The sequence below is a fragment of the Plodia interpunctella genome, chromosome 13 (assembly GCF_027563975.2).
Source record: "Plodia interpunctella isolate USDA-ARS_2022_Savannah chromosome 13, ilPloInte3.2, whole genome shotgun sequence".
NCBI classification, from domain to species: Eukaryota; Metazoa; Arthropoda; class Insecta; order Lepidoptera; family Pyralidae; genus Plodia; species Plodia interpunctella.
The window spans coordinates 8261080-8281460 of NC_071306.1; the positions used below are offsets into that span (position 1 = coordinate 8261080).

The 20381-nt window shown below is 34.7% G+C and overlaps 1 protein-coding gene across 1 annotated transcript in view; it reads left to right on the forward strand.

Annotated features, from left to right (window-relative positions):
- The first annotated feature begins 11896 nt into the window (after positions 1-11896).
- Positions 11897-20381, forward strand: part of LOC128674510 (calmodulin-A-like) — a 151970-nt gene continuing 143485 nt past the window's right edge. Inside the window, exon 1 of the mRNA XM_053753033.2 lies at positions 11897-12134. Coding sequence (XP_053609008.1) covers positions 12096-12134 — 39 coding nt within the window. The 5' untranslated portion in view covers positions 11897-12095. The remainder of the gene's footprint in view (positions 12135-20381) is intronic.

Sequence of the window (20381 nt, forward strand, 5' to 3'; positions counted from 1 at the left end):
ACGCGTTTTATTTCATAAAGTTCCGGTTTCCAGATTATTCAATTATATTCTAAATTTATTCAATCATAAGTAATAAGTTTTATTTAGCTTGATTCACCAAGCTGTAATATTTTCGAGAAATGTAATTTCTCACAAATAAGGTATGTTGATTAGAAGAGTACAGTACCACGTTTATAAGTTACATCGGCAATATTCGACGGCGCAGAATAGCGCGTCCTACCGCCGAATCAAACCGAATACAAACTCAATAAAATAACGACCATATTACTAGGACATAAGTCTTAAAATCCAAAAAAAATCAATGATTCGTGCGTACGACGCGACGGCGCGGACTCAGAAATGGCGCGTACGCGTCAGCCAATAGAGGACAGCTCTGTTCGCGGGTAAACAAACATGGCGCACTCTGATTAGCTAAAATATTTTCCCACCGTACGAAAATTAGACTTCTGCGCAGGTACATCGGTGTAACTTATAAAAGTGGTAGACCTGTACTTATTACGGTCTAGTGAAGTGATAAATAATGTATGTCCGTATGTCGTCTTTAAGACTAAGAAGATGAAATAATTCAGCTATACCGGTATGGTCTTGATACCTCGGTGGTTAAGAGCACTTCCCGGATACACAATTTTTTTCATCTCATCATTTAAATTCTGTCTTTGGGCTAGCATGGAGTAGAATTAATTGACAAGATCACGTCAACTTGTGCATGGACTGGACATGACGATGCTGACTAATCATGCAGCAGATCTTCCCTTCTTCACTGCTGCAGACGGCGCGATTTGAACAAATGGGAAACACGCGAAAAAAAAAGCCGCGGCAAAACCTACCTAACCTATAAATATATAATATAAAAATTATTACAAATACTTTGTCTTATTCATGGTCCTTCGAACTTTCGATGAATTTAATTTTGTTGAACCCTTGAACCAAATTGAAAGCAATTCGGATTCGGCTCGAACAAAAACAAAGCAAACTTTGTACTTACTACATGGGTCGTTAAATTACTTGCTCAAGTTTCATTCCAGCGACTTTGGATTAGATAACAAGAGGTACCGAAAGGGAAACAATATTAATGAGATATCGGATTATAAGGTCCAAAGAATCACTTTATTTTCAATTTATCTAAGGGATTTTATGTTATTTTATTTATTTAGGCTTTATGCTAAAAGCATTATCTAACAGTTCACCTTTGTGTCATACAGACAATGCTATGTGGGTACAAGAGAATGCTATGGTTATGTCTTAAGGATTCAATTAAAACGCTGGTATCTACTCGTAGCTATGCAGCTTAAGGCTGTATAGCCGTAGGCTGATAATTATATGTACTAATAGGGCTATGCCCGCGTGAATATTTCAGGGGAACATTTTTTTCCCGGGATGTTATGTACCCTTTGTCCTTCTTCATACTTCATGTATAGCGTGAATAGGTAACAAACAAACCTACTTTCGCTTTTATAATATTAGTTAGGATTTTTAAATGTGAAAGTTTGGGAAATTGTTAAAAACAAGTTAAATATGTGTTTTTGACAATTCATTTAATAAGTGTTTTAAACAATTAACAGTACTTTTAACAGTAGATACTTACATAATTAATTTGAATGTGTAGACAACCCTATTCCCGTTTGGTACTGTAAGATCAGTTCCAAGTTAATTCCAGGCGTTACTTCGCCAAATTTAACATCCCGCCTCATTGGTTTTACGACTACCTGCCGAATATTCGTCCTAATTTCTTGGAATAAGATGTAATCGCGTCGGTGAGCGACGGAGTGCTGCAGGATGCGATGTGCTGGGGCGTGTATGAATGACTAATTACAGAAAAAATCAATCGTTTACATAGTTATTGTTATTTATCTTCCATACAAAGCCAAGAAAATACTTGAACTTCTAGTTAGGTAAAGTAGCTGCCGGTACACCTAATGATTGCTACTGAAAAAAGCATTCCATTTTCTGTTGTATGTTACAACTGTAATAAATATTTAATTGTCATTATGATTGAAGGTAATATATACCTACCTACTTAGGTTTGCTTTGGAAGTTGTGAAAAATCGAAGACTAATAAACTTTATACACAGAAGTTTCCTTAGACATAAAAATCGGAGAGAAATAAAATAAATAAAAGTTGTCTGATATCATTCCTAATTTAAAATCTCTGTTCTCGTCATTTTCTCGAGATGTTTTTTCCCGCTATATTTTCTGATTGGATTGCTTGATGTCATTTTAAATCCTCAGACTACTTGATCTCAGATCGAAGTTCAAAATACGCGTCCCGTCTCGTCCGTTTGTTTTCGCCGCGGTTTATTCTGATTGGATAGGTTCATTATATTTCAATGCAGAGTTACTTTCGTAATTAGTTTCCCAGAGCTTGACATTGTGTGCTCTGCATACAAACAAACGTATGTCGTCTTTAAGACTAAGAAGATGAAATAATTCAGCTATACCGGTATGGTCTTGATACCTCGGTGGTTAAGAGCACTTCCCGGATACACAATTTTTTTCATCTCATCATTTAAATTCTGTCTTTGGGCTAGCATGGAGTAGAATTAATTGACAAGATCACGTCAACTTGTGCATGGACTGGACATGACGATGCTGACTAATCATGCAGCAGATCTTCCCTTCTTCACTGCTGCAGACGGCGCGATTTGAACAAATGGGAAACACGCGAAAAAAAAAGCCGCGGCAAAACCTACCTAACCTATAAATATATAATATAAAAATTATTACAAATACTTTGTCTTATTCATGGTCCTTCGAACTTTCGATGAATTTAATTTTGTTGAACCCTTGAACCAAATTGAAAGCAATTCGGATTCGGCTCGAACAAAAACAAAGCAAACTTTGTACTTACTACATGGGTCGTTAAATTACTTGCTCAAGTTTCATTCCAGCGACTTTGGATTAGATAACAAGAGGTACCGAAAGGGAAACAATATTAATGAGATATCGGATTATAAGGTCCAAAGAATCACTTTATTTTCAATTTATCTAAGGGATTTTATGTTATTTTATTTATTTAGGCTTTATGCTAAAAGCATTATCTAACAGTTCACCTTTGTGTCATACAGACAATGCTATGTGGGTACAAGAGAATGCTATGGTTATGTCTTAAGGATTCAATTAAAACGCTGGTATCTACTCGTAGCTATGCAGCTTAAGGCTGTATAGCCGTAGGCTGATAATTATATGTACTAATAGGGCTATGCCCGCGTGAATATTTCAGGGGAACATTTTTTTCCCGGGATGTTATGTACCCTTTGTCCTTCTTCATACTTCATGTATAGCGTGAATAGGTAACAAACAAACCTACTTTCGCTTTTATAATATTAGTTAGGATTTTTAAATGTGAAAGTTTGGGAAATTGTTAAAAACAAGTTAAATATGTGTTTTTGACAATTCATTTAATAAGTGTTTTAAACAATTAACAGTACTTTTAACAGTAGATACTTACATAATTAATTTGAATGTGTAGACAACCCTATTCCCGTTTGGTACTGTAAGATCAGTTCCAAGTTAATTCCAGGCGTTACTTCGCCAAATTTAACATCCCGCCTCATTGGTTTTACGACTACCTGCCGAATATTCGTCCTAATTTCTTGGAATAAGATGTAATCGCGTCGGTGAGCGACGGAGTGCTGCAGGATGCGATGTGCTGGGGCGTGTATGAATGACTAATTACAGAAAAAATCAATCGTTTACATAGTTATTGTTATTTATCTTCCATACAAAGCCAAGAAAATACTTGAACTTCTAGTTAGGTAAAGTAGCTGCCGGTACACCTAATGATTGCTACTGAAAAAAGCATTCCATTTTCTGTTGTATGTTACAACTGTAATAAATATTTAATTGTCATTATGATTGAAGGTAATATATACCTACCTACTTAGGTTTGCTTTGGAAGTTGTGAAAAATCGAAGACTAATAAACTTTATACACAGAAGTTTCCTTAGACATAAAAATCGGAGAGAAATAAAATAAATAAAAGTTGTCTGATATCATTCCTAATTTAAAATCTCTGTTCTCGTCATTTTCTCGAGATGTTTTTTCCCGCTATATTTTCTGATTGGATTGCTTGATGTCATTTTAAATCCTCAGACTACTTGATCTCAGATCGAAGTTCAAAATACGCGTCCCGTCTCGTCCGTTTGTTTTCGCCGCGGTTTATTCTGATTGGATAGGTTCATTATATTTCAATGCAGAGTTACTTTCGTAATTAGTTTCCCAGAGCTTGACATTGTGTGCTCTGCATACAAACAAAATTTTAATTAAAATACGAACTGAATGTGCCTTTTCGTTATGAATTCTAAAATTACTCTAATTTTACCAAATAAATTTTCAATCTAAATTTAACTTACATAACTTGCTGACTTTGAAACTCACACCTTGAGTTAAATGGGTTAAATTAGCGTTTATTTACAATTCCATGTAAGAAATTGCTTTTATTTCGATAAATTTCCGTTAGTGTCCAACCAAAACTATGAGAATCTGTGAATTGGGAATTTGTGATTTTTGAGCGAAACTGTATCTTTCGGCTAATAATAATATATTTAATAAAGAAAATAAAAAATACATTTTTGTTTTCATCTGATAAATCTTTTGTTGTAAAAATGTAGTTTCGTCGGGAAGAATGTTTCGACCGAATAGAAGCCGAATATTCTGTCCGATATTTTTGTTGCCCATAATGTTAGGTTATGTCCAGCCCAATAAGTCTAATTAATATAATTCACCATTCGCACATAGCAGCTACGTTTTAGATACTTATTTATATTTAATTGATGAAGTCATGAAAAAAAAATACTTTATCGCGAACAGACAGACAGATACCGTAGACGACTTTGTTTATTATATGTAAGGATGAGGAAGTAAGGATGAGTCATAAGCACGTATTACACTCTGTGAACAGTGTAATACGCAATTTGTCATAATTTAAGCAATTTGTCATAATTGGTTAATTCATATAAATTTAAAGTTAAATAAATAAATTCTACATAATAAATCCAAGTAAAGAAGGGGTAGAAAGTAAGTCAGTCGTAAGCTTCTCTGAATTATGATGGAAGCCCGAGGTCACGCAGCCAACATGAGAAAAGTAGGTCTGGATACGCGTGCGGAATACATAACCTTAGAATACCTATTTCAAGTATATATATAGAGCGGTTGATTGGTAGACTTGTTGATTGTTTGAATTGCAATAGTATCAAAGATGGGTTTACGTTCAGTATTCTCCCAGTTTATATTAAAAAAAAAGTGATTGCGATAAAAACCGAAAGAAATACAGCAATGAGCAATCGCTGAAAAATTTCGAAGTGCTTGAATATTTTCTTGCTGAAAGAAATAACATTACCTACATAATACCAGATAAAAGTGTCAAAATTATCTGTACAGTCGTGAAATTTTGAAAATTTCAAGCACTTTAAATTTTTTTTATCGGTTGTCCATTATTGTATTTAATTCGATCGATTGTAATCTGATAATCTACATTTAATATACTACTAATATACTACATTTAATATACTACATTTAATATACTACATTTAATATACTACATTTAATATACTACTGGTTGACTGATTGTGTCGTATTGATTTCCCTTACTAAAGCCATTCTTGCAATCAGCATTATTTTCTTGTAATCAACGGCAGAAAAAGACAAGAAAAACATCATTTTAATTTCGATCATGGAGCTTAGCTATCCTTTCATTCATTATTCAATTTAAAATGCGTGCTCTAATATTGACAAAGAAGGTTACACTAACTCTATTGCCAGCGCTGACCTTCCTAAAGGAGAATGGGGTGAAGTCGGGTAGACTTTCCTAATGATTTGATTCGATTATAAAAGAGAAAGAGTAAAATATTTTAGGCCTTAATAAAATTGGTTAAGAATAGAGTCTTAACCAATTCCAATAGATTTATTTTCTAAAATAAAAACACTCTAAATCATTGTTTGTATTGAAACGATACCTACCTCTGTTTCTTCGAATAACAAAAATTAACATTATTTTAATTTTTACGCTTGATTAAAAATGCAATAAGCATAATTATTTGTTATTCTTTATGTAAACTATAGATTGATGATTATTCAATAAATAACGGGAAAATTCTTAGAAAATGTTCACACACGCGTTCGAGAAATATCAACTGTACATGGCGATCCTGCCTTATTTTATGCCGTTTTGTTGTGTATGTTAGTTAGTTTTGTTTTTATCTAATAATAACTCTATGTATATTTGGAATAACGTATGAAAAGTCTGAATTCCAGGTTATATTCTACTCGTATACCAAATTTCAGAACAAACCATCCAGGAGTTTTTGCGTGAAACCTACAATCACATATTCTCACAAACTTTCATATTTGTAATATTATTAGGAGTTTAACAATATTTATGACACGACATGTACAAAAACAATAAATTCTATTATTGTTCACTCTTTCAATAATCGTGGTAAAAATAATTTTACTAAAAGTTTTTCACGTAAACCTACTTTATCCTTTTTTCCGACCAAATGCAAAATCGCAAGCCTAGAAAATGCCTAGAAAATATTAAGGGTCGAGTGCCTAAATACACTATACTATACCATTGCTTATACCTATAGTATCTACCACGGATGATGGATGACGTGCAAATGGCTGTACTCTGAGATCGACAAATGTGATGTACAATAAGAGCATTATTATTATTGTTGGGAATTTAGGAATTCTTAAAGAAATGTCACAGAACGGGGTAAAAAGAACATGTTGAAATTACAAATTCTGTCATTGATTTTTCAAAGGGTAAAACTTGATAGATAGACGGACAGGAGTCTTAGTAAGTAACAGGGGTTAATACTTGCGATTCTGTCTGTTAATGTTTCAATTCAATTTCAATTTATTCAGAAATTAGACCTTCACAGGCGCTTTTTCACGTCAATTTTTATCCCAACTAATATTATAAATGCGAAAGTTCGTTCATTCGTTCGTTCGTGCAACTAATTTGTGCAATAAAGTATTATTGTATCGTATCATTTGAAAAGTCTGTGTAGGCTATGAATTTTTCAAGCTTATAAAAACGAGGCGCGCTATTTACACGACTGACATAATGTAGTGCACCAGCGCGTATTCTCTGAGGCCCGCTTCAATTAAATCTATTTAATAAAGGCAATGGACCGCGCCCCGAAGGCTATGTTTAATGTTCATGTACAGTCCAATTGATCAAGCTAACCTAATACACTTCTAAACTTTGGCATCCATATAAATGCGAAAAACTGTCACGGCTAAATCGTTGCACCGATTTTGATTATATTTGCTATACAGTTAAAGATTCTCGTTGAAACATATGCTACTTTTTATTTCGAGTATCAACCCCTAAAAGACTGTAATGGGGGTTGAAAGTTTGTATGAATATCATGTTGGAAAACGCCCGAAGACGACATAATTGGCTATCACATAAAAAATATTGGCCCTAGTAACCTGGCATGGATAAACACATTAATCACAAAAAATATACATAATGATGCTGTTCGTTCGAAGTAACTATTTTACGCTGACGAAGTCGCCGATAAACAGCAAGTTTCTAATATTGCTGGGATGTAAATTTTGGCCAAAGCTGGCCCAAGTCCGTAGCCGATTAGGGTCGGTCACAACAGTACCCATTGTAAATTACCTATCAGAACGTCAATGAAAACAGAGGGCTTAGTACGAGTTTGCCATTTACATCTCAACATCGAGTCGTTTTAAAGTGATACGCAGGGAGCCAATCACATTGCGCCATTGTGACGCAACGACAACCACACAGAAATGTGATTGGTTCGCTGCGTCTCACTTCGAATCGTGGTGAGAAGTAAAATTCAAACTCGCACTAAGCCCTCTGAGTTCGCTACAAGTGGAGTCAAGCGAATTGGATTTATCTTCCATCGGGTTCCTGTATTTCACTATACAAACCATTAACTTTGATCGCATTTTAGAGATTAGTTTCACGTTTATTTTAGAATACATTAGTAAGTAGGTATATATTATTTACAATATTGTACGAAATAATTAAGTAAATAGGTATTTGAAGGAGAATTCGTTGACTAGCGGCCCGGTCCAGGCTCGCTCGGGTAAAACCATAAACAAACCATAGTTAAGTAGCCAGTGTTACTCCTGAAGGTTTCGTCTAACTCTGTGCCAAATTACATCAAAATCGGCCCCGTAATTTATTAGGATATTCATTAAAAAACAAATTAAAAAACAAAAATACAAGTCTTTTTTAAGTATTTATAATATTAGTACAGATAGTTTTATACCTAGATAGGGTACGACTTTTGTAAAAACGTAAAGAGTATTTTAAAAGTAAAGAATATTCGTAAAGTATTTTATTTCATTTCAGATCATTAGATTCTATTTTTCTAACTTTCATTTGTTTTCTAATTATCAAAACATAGAATGCGCTTGCTCACATTGCATACCAAGCCATTAATTTTATTGCGCTTTTGATGGTTCCAGCAAAGCTTTTAACAGCAGCTTTAAGTTAATGCTTATGGTTTTTAAGTGACCCCTTGTCTTCATGAGCTTTATGTCCCGTAATTTCCGTTTCATTTATATAAAGTAAGATTTCATCATTCGTTATTTTTTTCATGTCTAGGGTTTTTGTTGCAAATAGAAATTCGAAGTGAGAAGCAGTGGTGGTGTAATGGTTAAGACGCCCGCCTGTAGATCGAAACGTCCCAGGTTCGAATCCTAGTCGTGCCACATGAGTTTGTATACCAATCTGACTCATGTGTAGTAGCTTTGATAGACCACCACTTGCTTCTGGTGAAGGAAAACATCGTGAGGAATCCTGCACACTGGTTGATTATTAACTTGTGTGTGAAATGGAGAAGGCAATAGCAAACCACTCCATTACTAATGCCAAGAAAGTTGTTGTGTGTGTGTTGTTAATTCCACGTAATGACCACGACCCTCAGCCATGAGGAATACGACTATGAAGAAGAAGAAATGTTAGTTATCAAATACTTTGAAGCTCACATAGTTTATAATAACCACTGCAGAACTACCGAAAGAAAATGTTATCATCTACCATCTCATTCTCGGAATATTTAAAATAATAATAATTAACAATATAAAGGTATCGATCCACCCCAGCTTATTATCATACAAACCACATTCGAAGTGGAGCCGCGATTGTTACACGTGTACAAGGTTCAGATGAGCTCCCGATTAGCTACCTTTGAACGTTTAAAATGGCGGAATATATTGCTTGTCGACACTTCTACAAAAGCATACTAGACTACGTATGTTGCTTGCGCATGATTGCTCTATGCCCATGTTTCTTCCTAAACGACGTGTTCTATTGCTCTGCTAAGAGCAGAGATTGATATGCGTTTAGTATTTTTCCAATTTATTTCCAAGTATGTACGTTACTATGTACATTATGTACTTTTATATATTATTAGAAAGAAAAAAAAACATTGTAAGAAACAATAATGGTAAGCCGATCTGGCATGATAGGGACCAACACTGTTCAAATGAGTTTCTTTCGGAATTTCTTCTCAGCAGTGGTCGTTCCGAAATGCCAGTAGTTTGTAGCTTGTGAGAAATAACTATAAATATAAAGATTGACGAGAAAAAGTGCCTGTGAAGGTCTAATTTCTGAATAAATTATTTGAATTTGAATTTGAATTTCAAGTAAGTAAGGAAAACATGGGGCAAAGATTGGGGCAACTAAAAAGATGCCGTAATATTGTGTTAATTTCACCATTTGTAATGTTTTTTTTTGTAATTTTGTGCAATAATGTTTTAAGTAAATCAATATTTACATTAGGCCACCTTATCGCTATTGCCTTCTCTTTCAGGCTAGATTGAAGAAAGGGGAAGGAATCTGTATTTGTGTTAACTTTTGGGAATGAGCTGGAAAAATACTGGGTGTAATTAAAAATACTAGTGGACTAGTGTAGTTGAGTGTGAGTAATTGTGAGAATATAAATTAAAAAAAAAAATGGTTGCCTGTAAAGTCGGTTTTACGGGCGAAGATTTTACGTGACAACGTCTTTTTACGCGCGCGGCAGACCGATCATAGTTGAGTGGGAGAGAGACGCAAGGCATTCGGCGGGCCTCTCTCTCGTTCGGTGACTCATCGTAACGTTACCGGGCGTTACACTTTTTCATAAGTGACTCCCAGCCGCAACCTAATTTAAGACGTTGTCACGTCAAAAGACAACAACTTCATGATAAGTCTAGTTAAAGTCAGTAGAAGTCATTGATCTTTGTATATTTTGAGCAACTTAATTGCATACAAAGTGCTTAGTATGTTCCTACTTCGTGGTTGCGTGTTTGCCTCGAAATACCTGTAAGATTTAGAGCAAACAAGTAGCAGAAAAGCCATGAATTTTGCAACTAGTTTGAAACTCTTTGTTCTACTTATCAGTTATAAATCATATAGATACCTAGTTATGAATACAAATCAGTTTTTCTTTAACGCCATAATTCTTTGGTAATTTTGGCGTTTGTAAAGATCAAGTTGGAACATACTGTCGCAGATTAATAATATAAAATTATACCAGGTAAAATATAATCTTGTTTTTCAGTTAGATTTTAAAAAATAAGACATTTATTTGGTACTCTCAACCTTGCATAACCTCTATGTTAGCGGCAGAAGTGTTTTACCGCTCACTTAATTTGGCTAACTTTAAGTATGTCAATGTATAATATATAACAATATTCATTGCAAGTGAGAAAGCTTAGCCTGATATTTAAATTTAATGATTATTTTTTTATCCCTAGGTTTCGGGGTGTCAAAGCTACGAATGTAACCGGTACGGCGAGGATGAGACAGAGAGACAGCTTCAAGTAGATAGTATATCCCATGGGTAAAAATATAATGTACTCTGTAATACACTCTGTACTCATAGTAATGGGATATCATCCGAGCAATAAATGTATGAAGGTTGGATTAGACCTTAGGGAGTTAATGCTTGTCTACTTAACAATATTAATGTATCCGTGAAAAAAATATATCTTTATCCGTATGGTTTTCTCACGAGAGCAGTTTTTTTTCTTGGATGGAAAGGTCTATCTTCTTTTCCGTACTTCAAACTACATGTATGCAAAATTTCAAGAAGATTGGTTGAGTAGATAAAGCGTGAAGAGGTAACAAACAAACTTACTTTCGCATTTATAATGTTTGTTACGATTAGGATAGTTATTTTTGGGTTGACATTGATAGAATTTTATTATAAAAAACCATCGGAATGTAATTCCGCCATTCTCAAAATTGTATATTAATTTATCGCATAAACCATGGCGATTTCCAGAAAATTGGTTTTCACAAAATATGCATAATAGCATAACATTTCTTAATTTTAATCAATTCCAAAATGAAAAAAAAAAACATTATATTAAAAAAAAACTGACATTCCGAATTTAGACAAATGTTAGCTTCTTTTCTGATTTCTGCTGATAATACAAAACCCAAGTATTCTCTATCTTCCTCATAATTTTCCTCGGAGGCAATTTATTATTGCAACGCTCCATTTTGTTTTATTTACGAGCAATGAAAGTATTATATTTATGTCCAATACCGGTTCTACAGCCGTCATTAAGTGTATCGATGTTAAATCAACGTAATGGATGCTATGCGCTAAAAACGCTCGCGAAGTCGCCAGGGACACAGTATACATTGGTGGAGGCATAAATTCAATTCATCCTGTATCTCTGTTCTATCCAACCAGGAGAGTGTGAGAGCAAGACAGTAATACATATCCTTCAAAAGTCCACATTTAATGGCAATAAAAAATCAGCCTTAGACTTTTTGTTTAGAGTCGAAATTCGCATGCAACAGTTTGTAGTTAAGCCAGTATAGTTTCGATTGGGCATATGTCCTTTTCACCCTGTTCCTACGAGGGTAAGTAACCAGTCGCGTTTATGCCGTCCCGTGGGTAGCCCGCTTTAACTCACGTAAATTAATTTACATACAAAAATACATACATTATATTTTGTACACAATATTTGAGCAGTATACATTTACGATACAGCTCGAACACTGAAGCTTGGCGCGTGTCTTCCGTGCATGTGCACTGCAGTGAGAAAATAATTTTGTAACATAAGTATTTTTATAAGTGTAAATAAATAAGAAAAACATAATAAACATGAAGACTTCTTCGTTTTCGATCCGGGTGATGAGAAGGGTGAGTAGCTATTTTACCAATTTAATTTAACAATTTTCTTAAATAATAAAAAAAATACTCTCCAGTTGTTTGTAGAAATTGTCACTGAACAATTCAGCCCAAAAATATATTGGTGATTAAAAAAGCAATATTACTAGCAACTAGGATCACAGAATTAAAAATATAACATTCGACATTTAAAATGTGGCATTTGGCGATGTTTTGACGTGACGGATCGGGAACGGAACGTAACAGGTGCCTCCTAGTCCGCGCTACAGGTTGTGCGGGGGCGGCATTCTGGTCGACGTGTCGATTTTTGACCACACCCTGACTTATTTATTATCTGTTAGTTGTCTTATAAAAAAAAAAATAAGCGATTTATAAATAAAATAAAAAAAAACTTCATAGACACATTATCCTTCCATTTTCAAATATGTCGTGCTCGTAACAACGATTTTTCTTGGCAATATTAATTAATGCCGTTCAGTCTCCGTTTCACACACATTAAATATGATTTTTATTCATTAACGAGAAAAATACGGCACAACTTGTGTACTTGTCAAAATACAACAACGTATAAAAATATTGTAAACATAACCTATAAAAAATTTCATCAGTTTGTCCTTGGATTCGTTAGGAAACATTGATCCTCATTTGCATATCAAAGAAGTGGGTTTGTTAATATTGCATATTTACAGGCTTCCCATGTAAAACGTAATTTTATTATGATTCATAACAATTTCATGAGTTCGTTTATGGCTGAATAATTTTCGGCTGGAGAACTGGGTCAGTGGGTGTTTTACGTTTTATTTATGCACCTTAGGACTCTGTAGGAAATTCATGATGGAAAAAAATCTCAGATTTATCGTCGGCCTAGAACATGTAAAAAATGGTGCGGTTTTCTGTGTTTCTAATCAGCCAGTGTTAATTAAAAAATATATCCAGCAAGTTCCATTATTTAAAAGTTAGGCGATAGGCAATTTGCTGTTTGTTGAACCGAAATTAAAATTCTTCGTTTTTTAAATCTATAATTTGATAAAAAATTCCGTACTATTTATTTAGTCCTTACTAAGGACTGAGAGGAATGCAGAGAGGAATTTTTTTTAATCCTGCTGTGTTGGAATCGATTCCATTCAAACCTCGTCTAACAATCTGCCATTGCAATTCCAACAATATTACCATAAGAGATAAATGACCTCAATTTTCGTCGAGGGAATAAATGAGAGAAGTGTAGTGAAAAGGAAATGCTTTTAAAAGAAAGTTGTGTGTGGGAGCTTAACTTAAAATTGTCCACTCAGAGAACCCTTTGTCGTTACAAAGTACACTTAGGAAAGCTCCTAAAGCCTTCGTAGATCTACGTGGAAGCTACGGAAAATTCCGTTGTCTATGGATTGTTGATGGTATAGAGGAGTTGAACGATAGTTGGGGCATAAACTAACATTTAAATAGATATAACAAATATATTTACTTGCAAATGTGGCTGGTACATCAAAACAATTTCCTTGCTTACTATCCTGTCACATGTTGGGGTTCTTTGCATGAAATTAGTAGGTACTCGGACGTAGTACCTACTAATTCCATGGTTCTGGTTCTCAGAGCGTTTCGACCGCTGCGGCCAAGCTGTCATTACGATCCGTCAATTTTATTGAGGAAGGAATAATTTACAAATCGATAGACAGATAGTAAAACTAATACTTGTCTTTGTTAAAATTTCAAACATTATAATGACAGCGCCGCTGCAGCGATCTAAACGCTCTGACAACCACTCTGTAATGACGATATTGTATTTTTTGTGATGGTTTAACTACTTCAAGAGTTACCATAAGTATACAAAAATTACTTGTTATATTTAAACTTTTATTTTTGTTGTATTTAAACTTTCGCATTTATTAAATAATTATTAAATGCTTAAAACAGGTATTAAACGCGCATCTATTTTATACCTCGGACGTTTCGGGTCGGGGACGACTACCACTGCTACCACTCCGACGACTGCACAGTAGAATATTGCAATAGTAGAATAATGCACTATCGGCACTAATGTACTATGCACCAATGCACTATCGGCTATAATTTGTATAAACATTCCAGTTTGTTAGACTTGTATTTGAGTCGTATTGTGACGACCTCCGTGGCCTAATGGTCACCAGGCCGGACTGGAGGTCCCGGGTTCGATCCCCGGTCAGGTCAACGTGGAAAATGTTTTTTTTTTCAGATTAACCTGGGTATCTGGATATATACGTTTATGTTACAGAATATAGTATTTGTAGCTATTTATTGGCTGCGCCCCGTCGCTTCGGTTCTGTGAGGTACACAGGCTAAATCATAATCAATAATTGTCAAAAAGTGAACGTGATCGTGGAATCCGGGACCCCCAGTCCACAGGCACAGACTGTACCACTATGCTATAGAGGAATTATAAATAAAACCTTAGACACATAAACAAATTAACAGTAATTCCGTGTCTATTTCGAAGTAGATGTATTTTGTCTATGACAGAGGCATGTTGATTGGGTTGAGAACATCCGGGTCAATGCCACTATGATTGCAGTGCAAGGCTCGTGCATATTTTATCAGAATTGATACCATCGACTGCGTCTTCTTTCTTCGAGTTTATAAGGAAATAGCTTCGTACCGGGGCTTTGCTCCCTTGGGATTTTCAGGATAAAACCCTATTCCAGGTTATATTCTACCGGTGTAACAAATTTCATAACAATCCGTCCAGTAGATTTTGCGTCAAAGAGTAACAAACATACATACACACATCCTCGCAAACGTAAACTAGCATTAAATGGCGTAGTGGTCACCCCCACCATTAGGTGGTCCTAGGTTCGGTACCCGGCGCGGGAAAATATTTGTGCTTGTTAGCCGATGGCACAAATTACATGTATGAACTTTTATATTGGGACAACATTTGGGGCCAATTTTGGCCAATAAAATATCACCATCATCAATAAAATATTATCAGTACTTTTCATAAAATGACTTATCTTTTTGTATATCAATATTGAGACGGTATATTTACTATAACACATCTATAATACAAGAAAAAACAAACAACTGAACATCAACAAGAAATAAAAATTACAATGACGATCAAACTGAATTCGTAGCCGCTACGAAATGCTACGCCGTAGCAGAAGTCGTGGCAGTCGGTGCAAGGCGTCACGTGGTACAAACTACACAATACGTGACGGTATTATGTTCCAATTCTTTGAATGCAACAGTGTAAAACCCTTCCTTATTGCTTCGTACGTTTATTATTTCGTGAAAATTAATCACATTGTTGTATGAAATGTTCACAATTTATTGTAGCACAGATTTGTCAACGATGACTGAAACCTCTTATAACTAAGTGTATGATCTCAAGTAACCTTCGTGTAATTGGTAATTAAGTATACTTAATAACGTATAATTATTTATATCATACTAGCGGCTCGCCCTGGCTTCGCTCCGGAAAAACCATAACAAAAAGTAGTCTATGTCGCTCCTGAAGGTTTCGCCTATTTCTGTGCCAAATTTCATCAAAATCGGCTTAGTGGTTTTTGAGTTGAAAAAGAACAAAAAAAACATCCTTATTCTCTTTATAATATTAGTATGGACTAGTTTCCTGGTTCAAATTACAATTACTTTTTGTTATTTTCTATTTACACATTTTTTTTAATGCAACTTAATTTATAAATTCTTTTTTGGTATAAATATGTTGTAATCAGTTGTGTGTGATGATACATTAAAATAATATCTAACCAAATTTTAATCAGCATAACTAAAATCGATTAACAGGCAGCAACTGTAGTCCCGGCCATTCCTGATCCCGAAATAATTTCGGCAGGACTCGCCTCTCGGTGACCTTCGCATAATTTCGTATTTCAATGTGTTTCTAATTGAATCAAGGAGTAGGTATCCTTTATAAGCTAATGACATAGATTTAGTTTATAGTCACGATTTGGTAATATCTGCTTGCTTTTACCGATTTAAAAATTAGATTAAAAATTGAAACCCTTACCTTAACTAGTATTCCTCAGGGCTGAGGGTCGTGGCTATTAAGGGAGTGGTTTGACTTCTCCATTTCACACACAATTTAATAATCAAACGGTGTGCAGGTTTCCTCATAATGTTTTCCTTCACCGCCACCACTTCACTGCCATGAGTCAGATTGGTATACGAACTCATGTGGCACGAGTAGGATCCGAACCTGAAACCTTTCCGATTTATAGACTAGTATAAACATTACACCTCCATAAATTTAAATCTGCAAAATTTTAATCTTCATATTTCTACGTCCAGTTACAGCCTGTGTGTTGGTACAGAAGAATTTTATAATTATTTATAATTTTTTGTAGAAACTAAATTATCAATGAACATTATGTTCATTGATGATTTAGTTTCTACAAAATAAACAGTCGCGGGACACAGCTAGTATCTAGAAATATATCAGTACAAATCCTTGGCCCAATTCCAGACACGTCAAGTAGTACAGGGAATACTGGAATAACTAAATGGCTAATGTACAGACAAGTATATGCTTTCTATTGAGTAGTACATATAACGAATTGACAAAGACAATAAGAGTTACCAAGTGCGTGAGGCTTTCAATATAGCGAGGAGGAAATAAATATAGCTTCCTAATATTAAACGTGCGTGAAATACATAAATCTGAATGAGATAGATCGATACACTCTTTATTGCACCATTCACAAATGAGTTATAAGTTACAACAAGGTATTCAAACATAAATGAGATCATTTTTAATCAGTCTTGCCTCAGCCATACTTCGGATTTTTGAAATGCACGGAATAAAAATATCTACGTTTTTTTGTGTAATTTCCACTGGATCAAAGGATCAAATGGCAATGCTTTTTATTGCTAATAAATGACGTATGTATCTATTCTCTAAACCAGCGACTGAAAGCTGATGTTTTGCGACACTGTGTCCGTATGAAGAACATGGATCTGCTGCATGTCAAGTCAACTCTGTATAGATCTTCAGGTCGCGGCAATAGAGGCAAATTCGCAATGAATTTGGGTAGATCGATATGCTGTTGACTGTATGTAAATAAATCCATTAATTTGATATTGAAGCTTCGCGCCTAGTCGCTTTTTTGTTTATCTAAAAGCCGTAGTAATTTCAGAACGCACGCAAATGGTAAGAAAATATTTGCTGAAATTTCTGAGAAATTTTCTTGTGAAAAATAAAACAGATGTTAAAATTTAATCAGGGAATCATCGGAATTTCCCAAGAAATTTCTTAGAACAACAGGAAATTTCTCCGCTGTACTTTACACTAGTAAACAAACAAGCGTTGTAAAAAAAAAACGCTGTACATCACTAGTAAACAAACTAATACAAAAACCTGGAAAATAAGAAAACAACAGACGTAGCCACGTGTACAACTAGTGTAGTAATAAACAGCACTTACAGAGTGTTTGTCCCCAAATTCAATGGAAGCACAAAGGTCGGTCGCTCGTTGTATCTCCCACCAGAGTTGGCAGTCTGCCCACTGATTTGTATATACAGAGTGTTATTTAACACAGTGTCTATTTTTCACTAGAAAGTTCAAATTCAAATCATTTATTCAGAAATTAGACCTTCACAGGCACTTTTTCTCGTCAATCTTTATATTTATAGTTATTTCTCACAAGCTACAAACTACTGGTAAGTGTTGTAAATAACCTATAATAACCTGATGGAAGGCACAAATAACGCGCTGGCTGTGGCAAATGATTATTCGAATATAGTTCTTTTTCGTCTACCTTACGAGCCGGTGCGCCGGACAAAATAATAATTGTATGTCTATTGTGTCTCGATTTGTCATTTAATTTTATGTTACAATTTCGTCAATTTTATGTTACAATTTTAATGATCAACTCGACTAGGAAGATGACTAAAAGTGTCATGTTAAGATAGATAGATATATAAAAGATATCGGTGGCCACATGTATGTAGTGTACAATGTATATACATGTGGCGACCAATATCTTTTATCTATGTTATTATTTTAATTTTCCCTATCGATTTAATTAACTTGTTAAAAATGCGATGGTGTGCGGGTTGGCCAAGTTATTTTTAATTAATTAATTTGACTAATTCATGTTTTGAGGTCAAACATTGTTAGTTTAAGTAACTATATGGTCTGTACATTGCCACCCTGTATAATGTATATTCATACAATGGAAAGATAGGCGTAGCATCAGAATGTCTTCGAAGGACGAGCTGATATGTGGAGGACATATTTTCATCTGTTTGTTGTATATTTGAATAAAAATAGCCTATTTGCTAGAAAAGAAAAATAAATTAGAAAGATATACGGGCTGAATATGTATTTTTTTTTCGAAAATCTTCATTACTTATTCGACACAGTTTAAATAAATCTGGTGCATTTATTGTTTACCAGCATTGTCCTGCGGATTAGTTCGCATGTATTTTTGCCCCATTACAGTCATTTGGGGGTTGCTTTATGAAAAAAGTAGCCTACGGGGATCTTAAATTACATGCATACCAAATCGGAATAGACAGACAGATAGACAAACTTTCACATTTATGATATTAGTACGGATATTTAGCTGATACGACCCCGGGCTTCGCGGCATCACAGCCCCGAATGACACCGGGAGAGAGAAGTAAATAAATTCTACGCATATTACATTCTTACAAATATTATTTATCTGTTTAAGCAAGTACAGTCGTCCGCACGTCAAGTTACCCTGCACGGGTCTTTATGCGGCGTCAATAGCGGCATAATTGCTATGAATTTGGATTTGATGAGCGACAACTGTACTGCCGTGGTATAACTAAAATGCCGTTATCTGACATCAGGGCGATTTTTAATTTTGGTTTGCAAGAAAATGAGAAAAAAAAGCTCTTTCGATCTGTATTTGCGATTTTTCGATAGCTTGATTAGTTTTGGAAATAACAATTGTAAAATTGCCGTTATGTACACATATTTTGCTTGTCAAATAGGCTAAAATGCCTTTAAGTAACTTTGCGAGTCTATACAGCCGCTAAGGTTGGATAACTCATACCTTTGTTAAAAAAAATATCATAAGGTTGCTTGTCAATATTGCCGTTAACTGCATTTTTTGCACTATAAAGGGGTAAAAATACTTTAACTGTGTTATTGTTATTTTATTTCTAATAGAGCAGTATTATATTGTTAAGTTAAAACGTCGTTAATTGAAAAAGCTAGACTTAAATGTGATTAACGTCGTATAACGGCTTTATAGCTTACTACTAATGTTTCGACTTTTCGTATGTTACAAGCCAATAGCGGCTTTTCGAAAATATTCAAACAATGTGTTGTCCGCCACTGTTAGACTGCAGTGTCGTTATCTCACAGTGATACACTAAAATGTCGTTAACGTCTCTCGCGCGCGGTACCATCGGAGAGGTCGGAGGTCGAATTAGTGAGTCGCAAGCGCTTGCTCCGGGTCTGCTCCCGCCAATTTCGCAACGATGACGCTTTAGGTGAGTAGTTTTTTAGCTAGGTGTTTAATAATATTATATATTCATAAAATACCTGCCATGCATGTAATATGTATTCAAATAGGTATATTCATATCGTTCTATTATGACGTTACGGAGAGGCTATGATGGAAAAGACTAAAAAATACTCTCGAGGTCTACATGTGACATAGGACAACTAGTAATAAATATTATTTTTGTGTTTAATAATACACATACATATATACACATATTTATTTACATATATACACAGTATTTATTTTATTGTTACAGAATTCGGCTGTTTCCATGAGAAGTAAATGTATTTTAGAGATGGCAAAGAAAAAAATTGATATCTTGTAATGAGCTTTTATCACTTCAAAATTTACCCCGTATTCTCAGTCCTTAACTCATTCCTCCACTCCATTTTGCAATAACATACCTCAAACTAACATCCAATCAAATCGCCATTAAATTTGCTAACCACGCCCATTTAAGGTACAATAACGAACTGTCAGCTCGAGGAATAACAAAGATATTTGATCTGACGACCAGAAATAGAAACTTTCTGAAGTTATTTTGAAGATTTCAAATTTATTCAACAGCAGCGTCGCCCTCTCGGGCTGGATAAGTTTGCTTCCTTCAGTTCACATGGAATCTTAAAATTATATAGAAAATTAAAAATGGCATTTGTAGCTATTCGGTTTCGGGAATTAAGCAGTTTTGAAGATTGCACAATAAACTTATCCTGTCTAATGACAATAACATTAGTTTGCTATAATACTCTGGGAGCTTGTGACCTTGTGTGATTAGTGTTAGCGACTGCCG